The sequence below is a fragment of the Cyanistes caeruleus genome, chromosome 2, assembly GCF_971803275.1.
Source record: "Cyanistes caeruleus chromosome 2, bCyaCae1.hap1.1, whole genome shotgun sequence".
NCBI lineage: Eukaryota > Metazoa > Chordata > Aves > Passeriformes > Paridae > Cyanistes > Cyanistes caeruleus.
In genome coordinates this window covers 46,025,575-46,045,925 of record NC_141702.1, presented here as the reverse complement: position 1 = coordinate 46,045,925, position 20,351 = coordinate 46,025,575, and the positions used below count along the sequence as shown (strand labels likewise).

The 20,351-nt window shown below is 38.3% G+C and overlaps 1 protein-coding gene across 2 annotated transcripts in view; it reads left to right on the top strand.

Moving 5' to 3' along the window:
* The window catches only part of REV3L (REV3 like, DNA directed polymerase zeta catalytic subunit), a 115,967-nt gene that overhangs the window by 92,729 nt on the left and 2,887 nt on the right, over positions 1-20,351 (top strand). For both annotated transcript variants that reach the window (XM_086876832.1, XM_086876833.1), the window contains exons 20-31: positions 3,491-3,609; positions 4,261-4,379; positions 5,342-5,483; positions 9,429-9,673; positions 10,663-10,771; positions 11,629-11,835; positions 12,452-12,561; positions 13,576-13,690; positions 15,152-15,289; positions 16,116-16,306; positions 17,389-17,635; positions 19,073-19,282. In XM_086876832.1, coding sequence (XP_086732958.1) covers positions 3,491-3,609; positions 4,261-4,379; positions 5,342-5,483; positions 9,429-9,673; positions 10,663-10,771; positions 11,629-11,835; positions 12,452-12,561; positions 13,576-13,690; positions 15,152-15,289; positions 16,116-16,306; positions 17,389-17,635; positions 19,073-19,282 — 1,952 coding nt within the window. The remainder of the gene's footprint in view (positions 1-3,490; positions 3,610-4,260; positions 4,380-5,341; positions 5,484-9,428; positions 9,674-10,662; positions 10,772-11,628; positions 11,836-12,451; positions 12,562-13,575; positions 13,691-15,151; positions 15,290-16,115; positions 16,307-17,388; positions 17,636-19,072; positions 19,283-20,351) is intronic.

Genomic DNA, 20,351 nt, shown 5'->3' with positions numbered 1-20,351 from the left:
GCACAGGAATCATCTTTTATGTAGTTATCCTGTGTGCCTGGCCAGGAGAATATGTTTTAGGAGCACTATGTTCACTCACTCCTTCCTTGAGGTTTGAATATTTGTATAGTCTTGATGCTTTCAATACTTGTGACATGTTTGGAAAAGAACTGAGTTATAGAGTCCGCCCAGAAACAAGAAAACACAAGAAAAAAATTTGAGTCTTCAGCTGAAAGTTGTTGGCAATTGAACTTTGGTGAATTTTTAAATACTTCATATATGAAAACAGGATCACATGATACTTTAAATATAAATAGGCCATCAATGCTCATAAGTTTATTTCTTCAGCACAAAGCTCTCAAATTTATTCTTCAGGATTAATAATGGATTGCATGGACCTTGTTACTCAATTTCCCTGATGGCTCAAATTGAGATAGTACACTAGTTAGAAAATAATGCCTCTGGGTACAGTCGTCATAGGTACTGAAGGATGTACAGAAAAATTTTTGACCTTTGCATCTGAAGATTTGCAATGTCTGTGGTAAGAGGAACAGTAAGTGTTGTAGTCAAAAGTTTCTTAAAACCTCCAAAGATCACAAAGATTTACTGCTCTACTGTAGAAGTATGGTTGAACAATCTCTTCACTTTGGGACAGGTGCCTCTGCTCTTGTTCTCAAAGGCTGAGTCACAGTTCATGTCTTGCAGGACAGCTCTGTCTGCACTGTAGTTGATGCAGAACCAAGCAATTAGATCAGCAAAGTTGTTAATATGTTAATATGTCATCATCCTGACATAAGCTCTTCCTCAGGTTACTGATTTTGGGATACATATGAATGGGTCCTCAAAGAAGAAAGGGAACTTTATGGTTCCTAATGTGGTAGAGTCCCCATGTATTTCACAGTCAGGCTTCCTTCCCTACAACTATGAAGTCCCACACAACATGGGTTTCAATTCTAGTGAAGGAAATCAGGATTATAGCCCTTAACATTTTTGTACATGAAGTTCAAGTGAGCATGCAAAGCATAAGCACTATCTGTACAGCACTAATGTTTGTAGTGCAGATACTCCTGTGCCAGCTGGTAGATGTGCACTCAGAAGTGGAATACATAACACTTACAAATGGTTCTAAGAACCAGTGTTATTTTAAGGTGGGGTTTTGTTTTGGTTTTTTTTGACAGAATTACAGCAGAAAGATGAGAAAATTATGAGCTCTTCCCAGAAATGGCATGCCATAAATGTGGGCTTGCATGCATCACCATGTACATGCACGTTGTTGTCTCTGTTGCTTTGTGGCCTCCTTGTCCAAGGTTTTGACCCCATCTGTTTTCCTCTTCAAACCCCTATGCTTCGTATTTCCCTCCCTTCTTCTCATGCTGTATCTTTAGAACAGGTAGTGCTCCTTCAAGAAGTATGCTTCTCTTTCCTCCTACTGAAATAAAGACAGAAGGGACTTCTTTCTTTCCTGTGATCTCAGCTTAACAAAAAGAAAGCTGGAGACTTCTCTCGGGTTTTGCTTTATTGGCTGAGTCTGGTGCTGCCTCTGCCATTTACAAGTCAACTGTTCATAAGCCATAGGACACATCTCAAGAGAACTGTGTGTTGTGCCTGTGCATGGTGCCATTTTTTGTGTATGCACTGTGGCCTCCTGTTTCCTCCTTTGCATCACAGCTGAAAGTTAGGGAGTGGATAAGAGGAGAGGAAACTTCTTTTTATGTTGTCTCACGCACTTGAAAGATAGGAGGAATGTCCTATTCTGTTTCTTACCAGCATAGTTCCCAAAGAGGCATACATGGTTCTAGTGATACATATCCCACACCACTTGTAAAGTAATGAAGGTTTAATGAAGGTTTAATGAAGGTTTTCATCACAGGCAGAGTTCATCAGGTGGTGGGTCTCTCTTGTGGTCACAGTATACTTTGCTTCCTGTTTTTTACCAGCAAGATATGAAGCAAACCTAATATAGGAGATCTTCTAAACGAGTCAAAAGAGAACTGGGATGACACTGCAGAAAGCAGAACTAACCGATAGTTTCTGCTTCCAATTAAAAAACAAAAATTATAGAGGGGGAAGAAATACAAGTTCCTCTCCTTCACAGGAGATCCAGAATGTGGAAATGAAGAAAAGCAGAAGAAAAAATGTTGCTTCTTGAGGGGGAGCATTTTTTCCATCCAAACACAGAAAGAGAAATTGCTGGTTTTCCTCCTTAAAAATCTGAAACAATAAGGAGGTTAAAAATATAGTGTGCATTTTGATGGAAGGTTTGCTAAATTTGGTCAAGAATCTGTGATTTACTGATAAGGTCAGTAAATGACAAATAGGTTTTCTTAACCATATTTTAATTGATATGGCACACATTTGAAGATCAACATACAAAATTAGTCTGTGTTATGTTGTTTCAGAGCACTTCTGCAGCATTTCAGGCAATTTTTACTTCTTTCATCAAGGGTAAATGTGCTTCATGGCTGTCTGAGGATCTAATTGTTCAGTTCTGATCATTATGGCAAAGCAGTGTGCATCCACACTTCTACACACTCTGTCCAAAATGCTCCACTTTTTATTAGCAGGGTACTGCACAGGCTGTGCTGTACCTGATAAATGAGTGGTGGCAGAATACAAAGCAACCAGCAGTTAAAAAATGGGTATGGATTTAGAATTGTGGGGAAATTGCCTTGAAGTGATTTCTCTCCCATTAAACTAATAAGAAGACTGATGATCAGTATGTTTTCATAATGGATTTTGGTCTGTGTGGTACATTTTAAAAAATTCTGTGTAAACTCTTGAAAAAACACCAAAACTGTAGACTTGTAATGACTGAAAAAATAATTTAAAGAAATGTATACCAAAAAGACTGTCTGTGCTGTAGTGTTCCAAAGCATGACAAAAATAAAGGATAGCAAGATGTATTTCTCCACTTCAGTCACTGCTGTCTCACAGAAAGATTTAGAGTACTGCTTCTGCATCAGTTCCTTCTTTTTTCCTTCTCCTTGTGCTATCCAGAACTTAGGTCTACCTGCTCCCACTGCAGTGGGTTTGCTTTTACTGTATGAAAGAAACTGAATTTTCTCTCCTATGATCTGGTTCAGACTGTGTAAGATCATTGCAAGTAAAGCCTTGAGTTATGAACTCCTTAGGGCGGAAATCTATCTATCTATCTATCTATCTATCTATCTATCTATCTATCTATCTGCCTGCCTGCCTGCCTGCATCTGACTCTCAAATAACATTCAGCATTGCATAACCAATGTATTCACAATGGAGAATACATTGCCTTGGACACTGTTTCAGTGAAGCCAAAGTCCATGTTTGCTGCAAAGGGCAAGAGCAGAAAAACCTGAGGGAGTTTTATTTAGAGATTATATGGATGACTGGTAACTAAATAATTTTGTGGAATCAGCAGCAATCTTTATAAATTCTTATTTTTCTAGAGAGCACAAATTGGAAGAGAGATGGCTTGATCTGGTCTTGACTGTCTTTTAACTTGTCTTAATAAAGTCTCCTTTAATGTCTTTAGATGAAAAGAAAGAGAACAGATTTGCTACTGAGCTGGATGAATATGGAGCAGATACAATGAGTGAAATAAATGTTGTTGGGCGAATTGTCTTGAATGTTTGGAGAATGATGAGACATGAGGTAAATTTTTTAAAAGGTTAATGTTTTGACTTACTGGGTTTGCTAATTATTGCAGACTTTGTTGAAAAGTTGCATGTAACTTCTAGATTTTTTTTTCTTTATACACCTTTTCAAATAGAGTAGTTTGCAGTTTTTGAGAATGCATTTTCTGTATCTCTAAACTGTAAAGTGTTAAAGCTTTTGTTTTAAAGTAATGTTTCTTACTGATACTCCTTTCCACTGATTTGTGGTTTGTGAGGGTTTTGAGAACTTACTTGTTTTAGCATTTTGTCCAGCATGGCACTTCTACCACATCAAATACTTGAACATACTTTAATCTGTCAGATTTACTCTTTTTTTTTTTCTTTTTTTTTGTTGCATTTACAACTTTCCATTTAATATTCAAATAGCCCAGTCTTTACAAATCTTGTTCTGACCAAGTTCAGACCTGATCTTTATGAGCTGCTTAATTCTGCATATTCTTTTCAATTGATAAGGGATGTTTTTTCCTGACTTGTAAATTGTTAGGGATTTCAAAGAATAAATACTAGCTTTTTAAACAAAATGCTAATAGAAAGTTAATAAACTTAGTTCATGCAGTTTTTGAAAAGCTGAGATTTTTCAATTATGAAAGCCATCATGCATCTTGACATGTCCACTGTGTTTTTCTAGGTGAATCTAACAAATTACACTTTTGAAAACGTGGGCTTTCACGTTCTTCATCATCGTTTTCCTTTATTTACGTTCCGAGTTCTGTCTGATTGGTTTGACAATAAGGCAGATGTCTACAGGTAATGATCTATTAATCCATTTTGTTTGCTGTTTTTAAGGCCAGATTCTTAACATTGGATAGGTGTAAGTAAAGCCACCATAGGAAGAAATAATCAATTTAGCTCAGGCACTAGAGCAGTGTATATGCAGCAACATAAACTTACTTACTTGGATGTTCTGTTGTACAGTTGTACTCTCAATATTACAACAAAATATTTTCAGTTACATTTTCAACATACCTGAATAGATACACCATTTTGAAGTTCTGTAATTTCTTTATTTTATTTTGTATATGCTATTCATCAGAAGGGCTTTTAATGAACTTCCAGGCTTCTGTTTCACTTGAAGTGTATGTCAAGCAAGCTAGGCTTGAAAGTGTTACAAAACAGCATGCAAGGTGTTAAGACAGTAGCTATAGCTGCTTAAAAATACCTTCATATGACATGTATGACATTCAGCTTCACTCTTCTTGAAGCAATTTGGTGTTGTGTGATATGAACAATTCATGAAACTGAGTACTGATTCGTTTGTGACATACATGAAATTTCTGTAAAAGTTGAATATTGTAACTGAGTGGAAACGTGGTTTATACTGAAATTATGAATTTATGTTCAGCTGTGATAGGCATTCTTAATACAGAAGGATGTTTCCACAAATGTCCACTTAGTTAAAAAACATGTAAAGAGATGAGGAGGAAGTTGTGTCTGTTTTGGTAATCCTTTGGGGCAATGAGGAGAACAGGTTATAGTACGTCATTGTGAGATGCCTTAACAGTAGCTTGCTGTAACACATTCTGTGTATATCTTTAGAATACGTAAGTTTATATTTATATATGCCACAATTTTGAAAGAGTTGTATGAAAATGTTCTAGAGGAAAATTTTATTTGCTGGTTTGTTGTAAGTTACCATAAAAATACATTTGTCCTAGTAGAAAAAGCAAGCACTCTTCTGATTGTTTATAACGAGGTGTTCACATTCACAGATGGAAAATGGTTGATCATTATGTTAGCCGGGTTCGAGGGAATCTCCTCTTGTTAGAGAAACTGGATTTGATTGACAGAACAAGTGAAATGGCAAGACTTTTTGGCATTCAGTTCTTACATGTATTAACAAGAGGCTCCCAGGTAAGACTTCGTTCTCCTTATACTTCACAAAACCAAAATAGGTTTTACAAAATGCTCTGGTTCTTTGGTGTCTTCTCAATCCATATGTATATTTTCATAAGGTCACAGAAGACTGTTAACATGAATTAACATGAAATTGAAACATAAAGAATACTGTTCAATCCATTATGGCTGCTTTTGGATTGCCTAGTCTCTCAAAGTTTAAAAATAGCTGTTAAAAACAGAGTTCCCCAAATGTAGTCACACTGCCTTCAGGAGCACTAACTTTCCCTTTGAGTTGGTACTGTTCACACCTAGGTGAGACTGAAAATGAGTGATTTCTAAAACACTAAGAAATATAATTAATTGCGTTTTAGAAAGACGAGATTCGTTTCTTTCAGAGCAGACAAAGCAGCTCTGGTTATGTTCTAAATGACATTTCTGGTGCAGCAGACCTCTGGGTCAGATTTTACAATAGGACAAGAGGGGCTTCGGCTTTATTAAATGCATGTCATGCAAGATGTTTGTGGTTCTGTTATTTTGATACCAGCATCAGAGGGAAAAGGGAGCAGAACAGAGCAAGATGTGCACTTTGAGAGCCCAGCAATCTCCAGTAATACCAAAAGCTTTCCTTGCCCAGATTGTGAGTGACTAGGCTAACTGAACTGCTTTCGTGGCTATGTGTGAGACCTGAACAGCACCTGGAATGAGAGTCAGCTACTCTGTCACGTGTTACAGTTCTTCTGTTACCATAAGCCAGCCAGATACGCTAGTGTCTGAAGCTGTAGTTTCCTCAGCTTTATTAATTACATTAATTAATATAATATAAAATTACAATTTTATATATTAAAAATCTTTTGCCACCTGTTTTTTTTGGATTGCAGTTGCCTGTGTCATCTCTTGACCCAGAGCAGGTTCTTGTGGGTCTTTCTGGTAATGATCCCATATTTGGGGAAAAAGGGGAGCAGGCTGGCAGGTGCCATCATCAGAACCATGGCAGTGTTCAGTAGGTATTTGCCAGTTTAGTTCCCCAGTCTGGTTTACCATATTATCAGAAAATACCACTGATACTTTCCTTGGAGCAAGGGAAGAGAAATGCACAGTTAGGGACAGGGAGTGTGGGACTGGCATACTGCCAACACAGATATGCTTAAACTGTCAGTGATTGCAGCCCACAAAGACTGTTCTGCCTGTCATTTTCTCAGATGTCTGTGAGTGGGAGTGAGCAACAGAAGCATGCTGCATTTTCTGTCCTGACTGTTCTTTTCTCTTCCCTTCTGTGCACGTATGTTCTGTTTCCATTGAAACTTTCTAGATCGGAAAAATGACACTTGCAACAATTCCCAGTCACCTCAAATATTTTTTTTACACACAGAAGAATCGCTACCCTTTATGAAGATATTCCTCTTTAGCTAAAAAAAAAACAGGTTAAAATGGAATAGTAGTAAGAACAGATTCTAGATATTTTATTTCTCCATGTTTGTATCTCTCATTGAGTTTTACAATAATTTTTTTTAATTATTTTGTTTTATTGTATTAAGCCATCTTGAACATTTCTCAGTAGACTAAACAAAATCTAACAAGAGATGGTCATAGGTATACAGATAATTAGTCAGACATTTGAAGATCTTGCTGGTTTTTGCACAGGAGTCAGCAAGGGCTCATTGAGAGAGCTTTAAACTCGATTTGAAGGAGAGAAGGAATAAGACCGGGCTCACTAGAGATAAAACTGGGAGCACCACACCAGTGGTTGAGAAGCAGTGTCCTAGCAAAGTTCTTTAGTCTGCTGTCTCAGTGGAGGTAGGGACTGGAGATCCACATTGGAGCAAAGACAAAAGGATTATTGATATGGTAGGAATCACAGACACACCAGAGAATGGGATTAGTGGTTCTCCCCCTGCCTAAAAAAAGGTGGTAGGATCAATAGCCCAACTGAGGTGCATCTGTACCAGTGCACTCAGCATGGAAAACAAACAGGAGGCCAGTCCTAGTTTGTATCTTTATTAATGATCTGGACAATGAGATCAACTCCTCCCTTAGTCAGTTTGCAGACAACTCCAAGTTGGGAGGGAGTGTTGATCTGCTGGAGGGTAATAAAGCTCTAGAGAGGGATCTGGACAGGTTGGATCAATGGGCTGAGGCCAGTTGTGTGAGGGTTCTGCCCTTGGCTCGCAACAACCCTTTGCAGGGCTACAGGCTACAGGAAGAATGGCTGGAAAACTGCCCAGAGGAAAAGGACCTGGGGGTGCTGGTCAACAGCAGCTGAGCATGATTCAGTGGGTGGCCAAGAAGGCCAATGCCATCCTGGCCTCTGTCAGAAATAATGTGACCAGCAACACCAGGCTGTCCCTCTGTCCTTGGCACTGGTGAGGCCACAGCCCAAATCCTGTGTTCAGTCTGGGCCCCTCACTACACGAAGGACACTGAGGGGTTGGAATGAGTCCAGAGAAGGGCAGTGAAGCTGGTGAAGGATCTGGAGCACAAGTGCTGTGAGGAGTGGCTGGGGGATCTGGGGGTGTTTAGCCTGGAAAAAAGGAGGCTGGGAGGTGACCTTACTGCTCTCTACAACTCCTTGAAAGGAGGGTGTAATGAGGTGGGGGTCAGTCTCCCAGAGTAAAAAGCAATAGGACAAGAGGAAATGACCTCAATTTATTCCATGGCTGGATTATATTGGATATTAAAAAAATTTATTCTCCAAGAGGATGGTCAGGCATTGGAATAGGCTGTCCAGTGTCACCATCCCTGGAGTTAAGAGATGTGTACATGTGGTGCTTGGCAGCACTGGATAACAGTAGGATTTGGTGATTTTAGAGGTCTTTTCCAACCTAAATTCTGTGATGCTATGAAAACTAGGGAAAGAACCACAAAGTCTACCTCTTGCCAGAATCAATCCCTTGGCCACCTTGTCACACATCCGAGTTCATCGCTAGACACAAATTAGTGTGCAGTTAGTGGAAGGCAGCAGTGGAAGTTTATGTGGCTCCCTAATTACACATCAAACCCCAACCTCTTTTTAAGGTGCAGGGTCTTATTAAAGCTGTTGGTTCTGAAAGTTCATTTATGACTTCAAGGTTAAAGAAATTATATATAACCCATTCAGTACAATGGTTGAATAAGTAGTGTGTCAGGCAGTCTGTCTTTAATAATGATTTAGTTGCTTATAAAGCACAGGATTTTACAATTATAGAAGAATTAGCATAGAATTACCTATCAAATAGAATATCTATCTATCAAATAGAACAGTTCTTTGATATTTTGGGATTTTCAGTCCCTTGTCACCCACATATGTAGTTTCAGCTATTTTGGTTTTTATTGTGAGTGGTGAATGTGAATGTGCATACCTGCCCATTTGTGCTTGTAAAGCCTTTACTAAAGCGTTGAATAATATGGAAATAAATAGGGGTGGGATTTTTTCTCTTGTTGCCAGCTACACATATGACATTTTGTGGTGTCTTGGACGGGGTGTTCGTTGTTTTATCCTGCCTGTTCTAGTTGTGGTATCAGGGAGAAAGCATGATACCCAGTGCATTTACTGCATATTATACTTCGTTTTCTTTAGTGATCTGCAAGTCTAACAGTACTACAGTTTAGCAAATGTTCATTCACGGACAGTAGCATGGCCATCCACATATATTGCTGAAGCCTGTTGGATGTTTATTTTTTCCACATATAAAAAGTACTCAATTTCCAGTAATTAGGGCTAAACAAAGAGGAAACACATGGAAAATTCCACTATATATAATACAAAGTACAGAATCATGGAACGGTTAGGGCTGGAAGGGACCTGAAGATGATCCAGTGATACAAAATACAATTAAAATATACGTTAAGAGCATGGCTATTTATTTTGGAAAAGCAGTTATCTGTACTTTAATTTCAGGAAATGTGTGTGTTTGTACTAGTTAATAATACACATTTGTTCTGCACTTTTGAAATTATATTGGTTATATCCAAACTGTTTTGCAGTACCGTGTGGAGTCTGTGATGCTGCGCATTGCAAAGCCAATGAACTACATTGCTGTGACTCCCAGTGTCCAGCAGCGAGCTCAGATGAAAGCCCCACAATGTGTTCCCTTGATAATGGAGCCAGAATCCCGCTTCTACAGCAACGCTGTTCTTGTCTTGGATTTCCAGTCCTTATATCCTTCCATTGTCATAGCATACAACTACTGTTTTTCTACCTGCCTGGGCCATGTTGAAAACTTAGGAAAGTAAGTTGTTATGCTTTTCTCACAATCTTTGATTCTGTAGAAATGTGAGTGTCTTTTCTGAGATACCAAGAACCCCTGGTTGCCATAGGAAACAATGGGCTTGTATGAATAGCACTATTTTCTCTTACACAGTACAGATGATAAAAATCTGTAATACAGATGTGGATGTGTGCATGTGTGTATACACATACATATACACATCAATATGTATTTTTAATTAAATACAGAATTAGACTGTTCTCTTAAAAACCCCTGGACACAGCTCTATGCATGTGTGTATGTACATCTCTGATTATTGTGGTGATGCTGTTTTTTAATATTGCTTCAGAATAAGTTAAAATTATTATAAATCCACCATCTGTCTTCAAAACTAGACTGGGGTTATTCCTGAATGAGTTATGATTGTTCCTTTATCATTTCTAGTTCACTCTGGTTCTAGTTACTAAAAATTAAAAGGTACAATTGAGTTATTCTTTGTAGCATCTTTTATTGAGCTTAACAGTTATTCTGTAAATTGGAAAAAGATCTCACTGCTCTTTATAATTGCCTCTATAAAATAGTATTTTGAAGAATGGAAAGATGGTTGCAATAATTGCTAGGTGTCACCATCAGGTTTTCAAGTTTCTGATTTTAAATTCTGAATTTGTAGGAAGAAAGTAAGTGCAGTGTGGTACTTGGTAAACATGCATGGTTTCCATAGGGGATTACAGTATTGAGTACATGCCTCCACTAACTCTGTATTTGGTAATAATTCATAACGGAGAGCAGAACTGATAAATTATGCATGCATTGGAATTCAGCTATTTATTACTACTTTGTTCCTAGAACCTTCTGTATGTAGCTAAGAAATTTGATACTATGTTATGTTTGTTTGTACCTAAGATTATTCTGTCCTTGCTGGCATTATTAGCATTTAAATGTCAGCTGATGTTTTTGCTTGATTAGTCTGTAAACGAATGGTCTTCATATTTAAATGTTCTCTTTATTAGGTATGATGCATTCAAATTTGGCTGTACATCTCTGAGAGTACCTCCTGACTTACTCTACCAGATTAGACATGATATCACAGTGTCACCCAGTGGAGTAGCTTTTGTCAAGGTAATGATATTAGTGCTCTGTGACAGCATTTTCACTGCCTGTTGGCTGACTTAAGATAAAATTGATATTGTAGTTCATATTTTGCTGCATTAAGAGCAGACAGAAAGGGGAGGTTCATTCTCTCATTTCACAGTGTTTTTGATATTTGTCAAAGTGCAGAACTTCTGGCATTTCAGGAAGTAAAATGTCTTCATGCTTTCCTTTATACTGAAGGCTTATTTCATCTATAATTAAACTGTATTTTACTCGTGCAGTTTGGGGATCAAACAGTAATTATCTGTGTGTAACAATTCATTTTTCTCCTGCCTGTATAGCAGAATGCTTTCTTAGAAAAAGGGTAATGATTTGGGAAATGAAACTCCCTGACTTGCTTTCTATTGTTCTCATTTTGTAATGTGTCCTGTTGGCTGATGTGTAATGAATATGGCCTGGAGCTGTTAAAAATAGTTAGGCAATCACCAGCATACCTGTATTTAATGTAAAACACAAACCTTAAGTAAAGAATATTTGCAGAATTTTTAAAAGATAATGTTCCTTCAGCATTTAATACTTTGAGAATTGACAGCTAAAATATCAAAGTCCATTTTAGTTCATAAGGTTATCTAAACATTGCATCAACAGGGATGATGAATACAAAGAACAAAAAGCTATTTGTTCTGTCCTTAAGAGCTATGCCTGTATTCTAGATTCTTTGTAATATTTGTGGGAAAAGCCAAACTGTTGGTGGCTAGGGCATTTTGCTAGTTAATTTGTCTTCCTATCAGTGGTGAGCTAACAGTTCTGAGGTTTGATTTTACTCTTAACTGTTTATGTTGGGCTTTCTAACACCATGTTTTTCTTTGTTCCCTTTACGGCAGCCTTCAGTAAGAAAGGGTGTGCTGCCAAGGATGCTTGAAGAAATCTTGAAGACCAGGATAATGGTGAAACAGTCAATGAAGGCTTATAAACATGACAAGGCTGTCACTCGAATGCTTGAAGCTCGTCAGTTGGGTCTTAAATATATTGCTAATTTTACTTTTGGCTATACTGCTGCTAATTTTTCTGGAAGAATGCCATGCACTGAGGTAAGAGTTGCAGGTAAAAATGTATAAAAATGGTAGGAAGATATTAGTCAAATACTATTATTTGAAACAAACAAAATACCTTCAGAAAAGCTGTTTTTATTTGTAGTACTGAAAATCAGCAACTTAAGATTTAATTGTGATCTTCCAGAAAAATATAAAGGTCATCTCCTTCTTTTTCTTCCCATAAAGGAGCATTTGGAGTTGGCATTTCTGTAGAACTGTTTCCAAAGGTAGATTGGATTACAGTTCTAATAGTGGAAATAAAACAAAATATTGTAGCTTCTTCTTAATTTTCTTAGGAATCAGCTGAATCCAAAAAATAGAGAAAATAATTCTGAGCAGTCTTGTCTTGCTCCATGGATTTTTAATACTTCTAAAGAAGTTTAAAACAAATTTTTCTTTAATACTTAATAATTTTTGATCATTTTTCTTTCAGTTCTTGTTATTTTGGGCTAAGTTAAGCAACCTTTTTATTTATTATATGCATATAAACCATGAAATAAAATATATAATCTCAATACAGTGATTTTCATAACAAGATTAAGCATGGTTAGACTGTGTTTACCAAGAGCTAGTATTTGGCTTAGCAGTAAAGATTTTCAATCTAACCTTGCAGATTGGAGACAGCATTGTCCACAAAGCCAGAGAAACATTGGAGCGTGCCATTAAACTGGTGAATGATACAAAAAAATGGGGTGCTCACGTTGTATATGGTGATACAGACAGGTAATTCATGGTCTGCTTCTTAAAATGTTCTAAAATCATAGTAGTTCTTCATAGAGAGATTTTGCTTTTGTCTCAACAAGGCAAATTTATGATGCTGAAAAGGGTGTGTGGATCTCTTTTGGATGTTGCTTACTGCCTTGCAGAATATGTAAAGTGAATAATACCGAGTTTGCTTGGGTTTCTTTAAGCACTTCAAAGGTTTTGTTTCTTTTGAAAATTATGTGGAACAGAAAGAGGGGGGGAAAATATTTTTTCAGTTGTGAATTAATATAAATCTGATTTACCAAATTATTATTTTTGTGTCTGTTTCTGATGCCATTTTTGTTTTGGAAAATAGAGTATATATAACACAGTAGACATTGCACCTCGAGGAAGGCACTGTTTTAAGCTTCAGAAGTGGATGCAATTCAAAAGCAGCCACCAGAGCATACAACGATATAATTAGGCTGCCTGACATACATTTTCTTCGTCAGTCTTTCATCTAAATAATAGCCATGCTCTAGGCATATCCATCTCTGTTCCATACTTGGATAATTTTCAGCCTTTGGGAAACAAAGCTTGTCTGGCTGTCCTTTCTAAAGACTTACGAATCCAGTGACTGATTTCAGCCAGATCTGATAAAAGACTTGACATTTCAAAGATACTGAATTCATAGTGGTTTCATTAAAAAAAAAATGTTGGAGAAAGGAAGTAAAATCCTGCTGCTGCCCATAGTGGGGAAAAACAGCATACCAGAGCTCTTTACAATTCTTTCCGGGGAACTCCAGTTTTGCAGTGCCTGGGAGCAGTCCTTTCCCTGCCTCATCAGATAGTCACAGCATTCATCAACCCTTTGGCACTCCTCATCTCATACTGAACACTGAAATTTCTCAGATTTTTTGCTTTTCTAGCTGAAGAAAGGGAGTACAACTCATAATAACATCCCTGCCTTGCTACCAGGAAACTATAGCTTACAATTTTCAGGAACTGTGTTGAATAGATCTGCAGTCACTTCCTATGTCTGATTTCTTGTAGCATGTTTGTACTCTTGAAAGGAGCCACAAAGGAGCAGTCTTTTAAGATTGGTCAAGAAATTGCTGAAGCTGTAACAGCAACAAATCCCAAGCCTGTTAAACTGAAGTTTGAAAAGGTAAAAGGAGAATATTTTTCTTGAAATTTGTCGGGTGTTATCAAAACAACAACAATACAAACACCAAATACAAGAAACATCCCCTCCCCCTAAGAAAAGTTGAAGATAAAAGATTTTTCTGAATGCTAATGTACATAAGGATAAACAAGTTGTGCTGTGCTGTTTCTGTGGGTATATTGCAAGCTCCTTAATGCCTCAGGGACCTTTTCAGAGGAGCACTACAGTGTGAACAATAAAAAGAAATACACCTAATTTCACATCAGTGACTTGTTGTGCTGGCAGCATCAGGCAGATTGAGTTCCTGTCTAATCAGTTTTTGGAAATATCTCCCTCAGTTTGGTATTGTATACCTACAATTGAATCAATGTGTGCAACTTAGCAGAGAAAATGCTCACCATCCCCTATTCCAGTGCATTAATTACAAGCTTGATATTTGTTTTTCATCCAGTCTTAACACACTTCAGCATATGCCCACGTGATACATACACCTGTAAAATGAAAAATCATAAAAATCCATTCAGTAGGCTTCTGGAAGAAGTATTAACCACAACAGATCTTTTACAGAAGAGTAAGGCAATATGTTACTGATTTTGCTGGAAGTTTGTCACTGTAAACTCATTAGCAAGATGTTCAGGTCAGTTAGCATTAGTTCAGGTGATCTGGATATTTTCAAAGTACGTTCATGACTCAACAAAGTCAGTCAAAATTTGTAAGCCTGAGGCAACCTAAACTCACTGCTCCCTCTTCCATGAGAGTCAGGAAGATGTGGTGTTATCCTAGTAGAACCAAAAAGAAAAAATTGTTCTCCATTCTTTCATTTGAAAGTAGACAAGGAATACTTACACAATCAAAAATGAAGTAAGAGATTGGAGAAAATAAGCAAAAGAGACCATGACCCATTCATGATCAGATCCATTCCCAGTAAAACTGTTATCCAAGCACAGGCATTTAAAAAGCATACTTTCTCCAAATGGAGATACTAGTAGATTTTTGGCATCTTCTTATTAGATAAAGTTTGAAAACAGAAAGTTCTAAGCTACTACTTTTGCTGGGAACATTTTCTTCTCTGATGTTTAAAATGAAGTTGTCTTTATAAGAAAGAAAGATAATAGGGTTGCATTAGAAATGGTGACAGGTGCAATCCAGAAAAACAAAGCTACTTGCAACAATTTGTACTGTGTGTCACTTTCCATCTGAGCTTCAGCTAAATGAAATACAAAGTGATTTAAGAATGGGACACTTACAGAATCCAAACTTCCTCTTAAAGCCATCCTTTAAGAGTCTTTTGATCTATTTTATCAATTGTAACGAGTTAACAACAACAAAAAAAGCAAACCAACCAAAAACCCCAACAAACCATCCAAAAAAGCACAGTATTCCTCAGGAAACCCTCTGTGTTCAAAGTTAACTTACATTCCCAACACATTCCAGACTGGGCTGTCTTCTTTCTAAACATTCCAGGTCTACTTGCCGTGCGTCCTGCAAACTAAAAAGAGGTACGTGGGTTACATGTATGAAACACTGGACCAGAAGGACCCAGTTTTTGATGCAAAAGGCATAGAGACAGTCCGAAGGGACTCCTGTCCTGCTGTTTCCAAGGTAAAGTATTCATAGATTTCTTGCTGAATGAAATTATAATCATCTGATATTTCATTTTATATTTGTACTTTCTCAGAGTTTCTAGTCCTTTGAGTTGTCTTAATCTTCATCTGTTTTTCTTGTGTGAGCCATTTGAAAGATAAATTGAACATCTCTTACAGCATTACAAGGATTTGTATTTTACAGCTTATATTTCATCCCCTAAAACCCCATAAAAAGCCCTTGGCCCATGTAAGCTCTCTCAAAGACCATTCTTGATCCAGTTCACTTTACCTGGAAGTATTACTGCCAGATGATGAGTGAGACACATTGATCTCACATCTTCCAAATAGCTCACTTACATAAATCTAGTTCAGCTAAGAATTCCTTTAAAATACGCTTTTTTGCCTGTTTATTTTAAGCTGTGTATTGAGAGGTTAAAAAGAAATTAGGAAATCTTGTTTTTAGCTAAATTAAAAGAAATGTATGCCAGTAAAAAAGGTAACCGCATAAAAGGGTTTACTAAAGTCATGGCAAAACATTTTAGATGGCAGGGAAAAACATATTCTCTCATACTTTGGAAACTTCCATCATTGTTGAAAAAATCTTAGTGCTGGAGTATGGATGATGTGGCAGACTGAGGAAAAAGTTGTCCAGTAATGTGTTTATGAGTGTCTTTGAGTGGAAGAGATTGCAACCTGTTGTCCTATCAATATCCTAGTTCATCACTGGTACTTCTTCTGTGTAGTGTATTTTTATTTCCATGTAATTTACTGAATTTGTTTGAATTAATTATTTTTTATTCAAACATACATGTTTTTCTTGCCTTTCTCCATTGGTTGTAAAGATACTTGAGTGTTCTATCAAGCTGCTATTTGAAACACGGGACATAAGTCAGATCAAGCAGTATGTGCAGAATCAATGCATGAAGTTACTGGAAGGAAAAGCTAGCATTCAGGACTTCATCTTTGCAAAAGAGTACAGAGGGAGCTCAGCATACAAACCTGGAGCCTGTGTACCTGCTCTGGAAATTACCAGGTAATGAGATCAAAAAGTGCTAATCATAGATATTTCTTATCTTGACCTTTGTGCTGACGGATTGTAGGTAGGAGCTCATAGGGTTGTTTTTTCTTGATCCTTGTACTGACATGTTATGGATAGAAGATTTTGGATATTTTTTCCTCTTGACCTTTGTACTGTTGAGTTACAGGTCAGATGTTCAGCTGTTCTCCTTCAAATACTGCTGAAGCAGTTGTCCCTGACTTTCTTCTCTGTTTTTGGAAAAGAGATGGTCCTAGGAAGCCATTTTGTAGTCCTGGAAAGAGCCACACATTCAAGAGGAAAGTCTTGTCAGGACACTGTAATAGTGTGTTCACTTCTGCTACTTACAGTTTGGGTTTTGTACAAGGGCTGCACTCTTCAAGATTACTCACCACTCACAGTTATTAGATATATTACAAATTGTGACAGTGATGTCTCTTAGTGCTGTGAAATGCATTACCAGGCATAGTTTTTAATTTTTAATAAGTACCTTACTTAAAGTTAATATTTCATCCTGTTGATATCCTTGATCAGTAATAAAAAAATAGATAGTGTAAGGTGAAACATTTTGTCACCTTGCTTAATACCAAAGGTCTTCCAATTAAGGTATGCTTTTTAAATAAAATAATATCCAAGTCCAAAACTGATACCTACTTCAAATTAAATTGTCCTTTGCTTTCTGAGTAAAGGATAATTCAGTTTGAAACAGGTATCGTTCTACTGAGCAAGCAGTCTCAGAAAGCAAAGGACCAGAAAGCAAATTGTACTTGAGCTCTTTCTAGTATGCTGGCATTCCTTATTATTTTTTTTTTAAGGAAGTGGTAACTAGAACACAATCTGCATGCAAATCCAAGTGACCTGAAACAGACCATGTCTTTAGGGCTTGTGTCCCAAGTTCTAAAATTTAGGTCCGATCAAGAGACAAATAAAAGCGAAACATTTTGGTCTTGTGCTTCATAATAGGCACTAACTCCAGTCATCTGGAGAGCAACTAATCTAATCAGATGGGGAAGCTTACAGGCAAATGAAGTAACTATGAATTTGCCTCTGGATGCAATCTCAAGACTGTATTTTGACAGGAGAATGCTTGCCTATGACCGTCGCTCTGAGCCACGCGTCGGGGAGCGCGTGCCCTACGTCATTGTGTACGGCATGCCCGGCCTGCCCCTGATCCAGCTCGTCCGGCGGCCCCTGGAAGTGCTGCAAGACCCCAGCCTGAGGCTCAATGCCACCTACTACATCACCAAGCAGATCCTGCCCCCCTTGGCCAGGGTGTTCTCGCTCATTGGCATAGACGTCTTTAGCTGGTACCACGAGCTGCCCCGGGTGAGTGTTTCCAAATAAGAGTTAGCAAGTGCAGTGCGTCTGTGTGCAGTGTTTGGCATTGTTGTGATTTTTAGTGGAATGAGGTTGATAGGAGGCAACAGCAAAGGTTATTTTGTGAAGCAGTGTTTGATGCTCAAATATGCAGTTCTGATTCTTAGAGCTTCTGTGTGGGGTTGTTTTTCACATAGTAAATCAGTTTTTTCAGTCAGCCCTTCTGTGCAGGGTTGATCACAGTCATCTTCTGTTTCCTGATCCCTTCTGTAGCTAAAGCGAATATTTTTCCATAACTCTGTATTTTTAGCAGTATGTGTATGTGCATCTGCTTGGCCGTACCACCTTTTAGATCTCTCTATATTTGATGTTGGAATTCCTGTTTTTCCAAAATGTTCTGACAATCCTTCCTGTGGTGGCATGCCCCATCAGCAGGAACACTTTAAAAATTTGTATCACCAGGAACTTAAAACAAATAATATCCAAATATGTCTTCCCTAAAGGTTAAAGAAGTCACTGAGATGCAGGAAAAGAAGCATTAGATAGCTGGATTTTAGTTTGTGATTTCCCCTGACAAAAAGGGATGGTGAAAGACAGTGTATCTGTGTAGTTTGGTTACTGTGCTCAGAACAGACTTCAGCAGCACAGTGGTACATCGTGTTCCCACTGCAATATAGTAGTATAGCTGTATTTCCCAATACAGCCTTGATTGACTTCAGTTCTTCTTCTTTTCTTTACCTTTCCAATGGCACCGTGGCAGTCACCTTAAGTATCTCCAACAAGCTGTTTTAAAAAGGTAAAAAGAGCCCTGGCTTTCTGCAAGGCCAAGGAGCTGCAAGGAAGTCACAGGGAGCAGAGCCACAGGAGAATGAAGGATAGCACAAAGCAAAAGCCATGCAGCAGCAGGAGTAAATGCAGAGAATGAACTTCCCAGGGTGATGGGCCAGTGGTGGAGCCTTGTCCAAGGAAATAAGAGCATGAGCTAGAGCCATGGGACCAGAGCACCATGGCAGAGCTGTGCCCAGGACTGCCCGGCACAGACACTCGAGGGCAGGCAGCATCCAGAAGGCAGCCACTGGGGCTGCAGCCAGGGCACATTTAGATGCAAATCAGATCAGCACCTAAAAAGGAACAGCTGCAGGAGGCAGAGCTTGAGGTGAGATCAGGAGTTAAGCATGTGACCAAGGATTTTTATGATTACAGATTCCCTGTGAAATAGGTGTGGGGAGGGCTCTGTTCATCGTATCACTTCAGGGGCCAGTGTTGCGCTCTTCAGAGTGCCGTGATCCATGTTCATAATTTGTGTATGAACCCATGCCCTGCAGGCCATCTTGCACTTTCTTATTCCTTTGGGAAAAAAAAAAAGTATGTCATCTAGGATAATCGAGGAAAAAGGCAAGCTGCTCTCTCGTAAGTTCATTACCTCTTAATTATTTTTCTTAACAGTTTCAGAAGGCTGCCTCAGCTGCCCACACTGAGCTAGAAGGACGCAAAGGCACCATCTCCCAGTATTTCACGACCTTACACTGTCCCGTGTGTGATGAACTGACCCAGTATGGGATCTGTAATAAATGCAGAAGCCAGCCACAGCATGTGGCAGTGATTCTCAACCAAGAAATCCGAGAGTTGGAGCGTAAACAAGAACAGCTGGTCCAGGTACGATTAAAGCATTGTCAGATGTCTGCCAGCAAAAGACAGGGGCTGAAATTTCAAAGCGGTGTGTTACTGAATACTCCCGACAGAAATGGGAAGTATGGTCCGGGTGTTAAATGTGCTGCAGCTTGTTTGCTTTTCCCAGTGTTGGTGAAGGCAGTGCAGCAGCTGTTAATCTCCTAGGCTTTGGTGGAAAGCTAAGGCAAAGGAGGGGATCAGAACAGAAAATGCTTTTCTCATTTTCTTCTGATTTTTAAGAGTACCCTGTATGGTTTGTAGGTCCCTTTTTATAATGACAGAGAGCTGTGAGAGTGTAAAAGATTCACTCTTTTTTGCATTAAAACAGATGATGTTCTAGAAACAAAAATGTTGGGGCCAGAAAATTTATTTATTTATAACATGGACGTGGTTTAGCTTGGGGATTTTCTTGTTACCTTTCCTCTCGATAGGAATTTTGCAAGCTGCTTTTTCCCCTTGAGCTAGAAGTCAATTAAGACGGTAGCTGACTGTGCTCATGAATAAATTACAGCAAAGCACAATGCTTCCCCTTGTGGAAACATGTGCATACCCTCACCTAATTTTCATACTGTCATATTTTATAATTAATAAATATTTTAGTTTAAATTTACTTTTAGCACTAGCACATGAACTATTTTAAAGATTTGTCTTAAAGCCAGGGATATAAATGTTCATAAATCTAAGCATTGATTTGATGGATACTCATGGGGTTGCTAAAAACGCATTGTAATTCACTTCATAAATATTTCATTACTAAGGTGTGGACTATTTGCTGTATTTTGTAATATTTGCCTTTATCTGCATTGCGAATGGCAGAAATGAGGAAATGCACGTTCTGCTGTTTTCCTGTGGTACTTTGAGCCCTTTGCATTGCTCTTGTTCAGGAATAAGGCAGAACTTGGCAGACTGGTCCAGCCCCACAGAAGGATCAGTGAGTTTGATTCGAACGTTCTCTTGTCCCTGCAACACTCAAGGCCTGGCATCCTGTTCCAGTCAGCGTTTGATCTCTCTGTAGGAGCATGTGTCTTATTTTAATATGAAGGCATATATATCC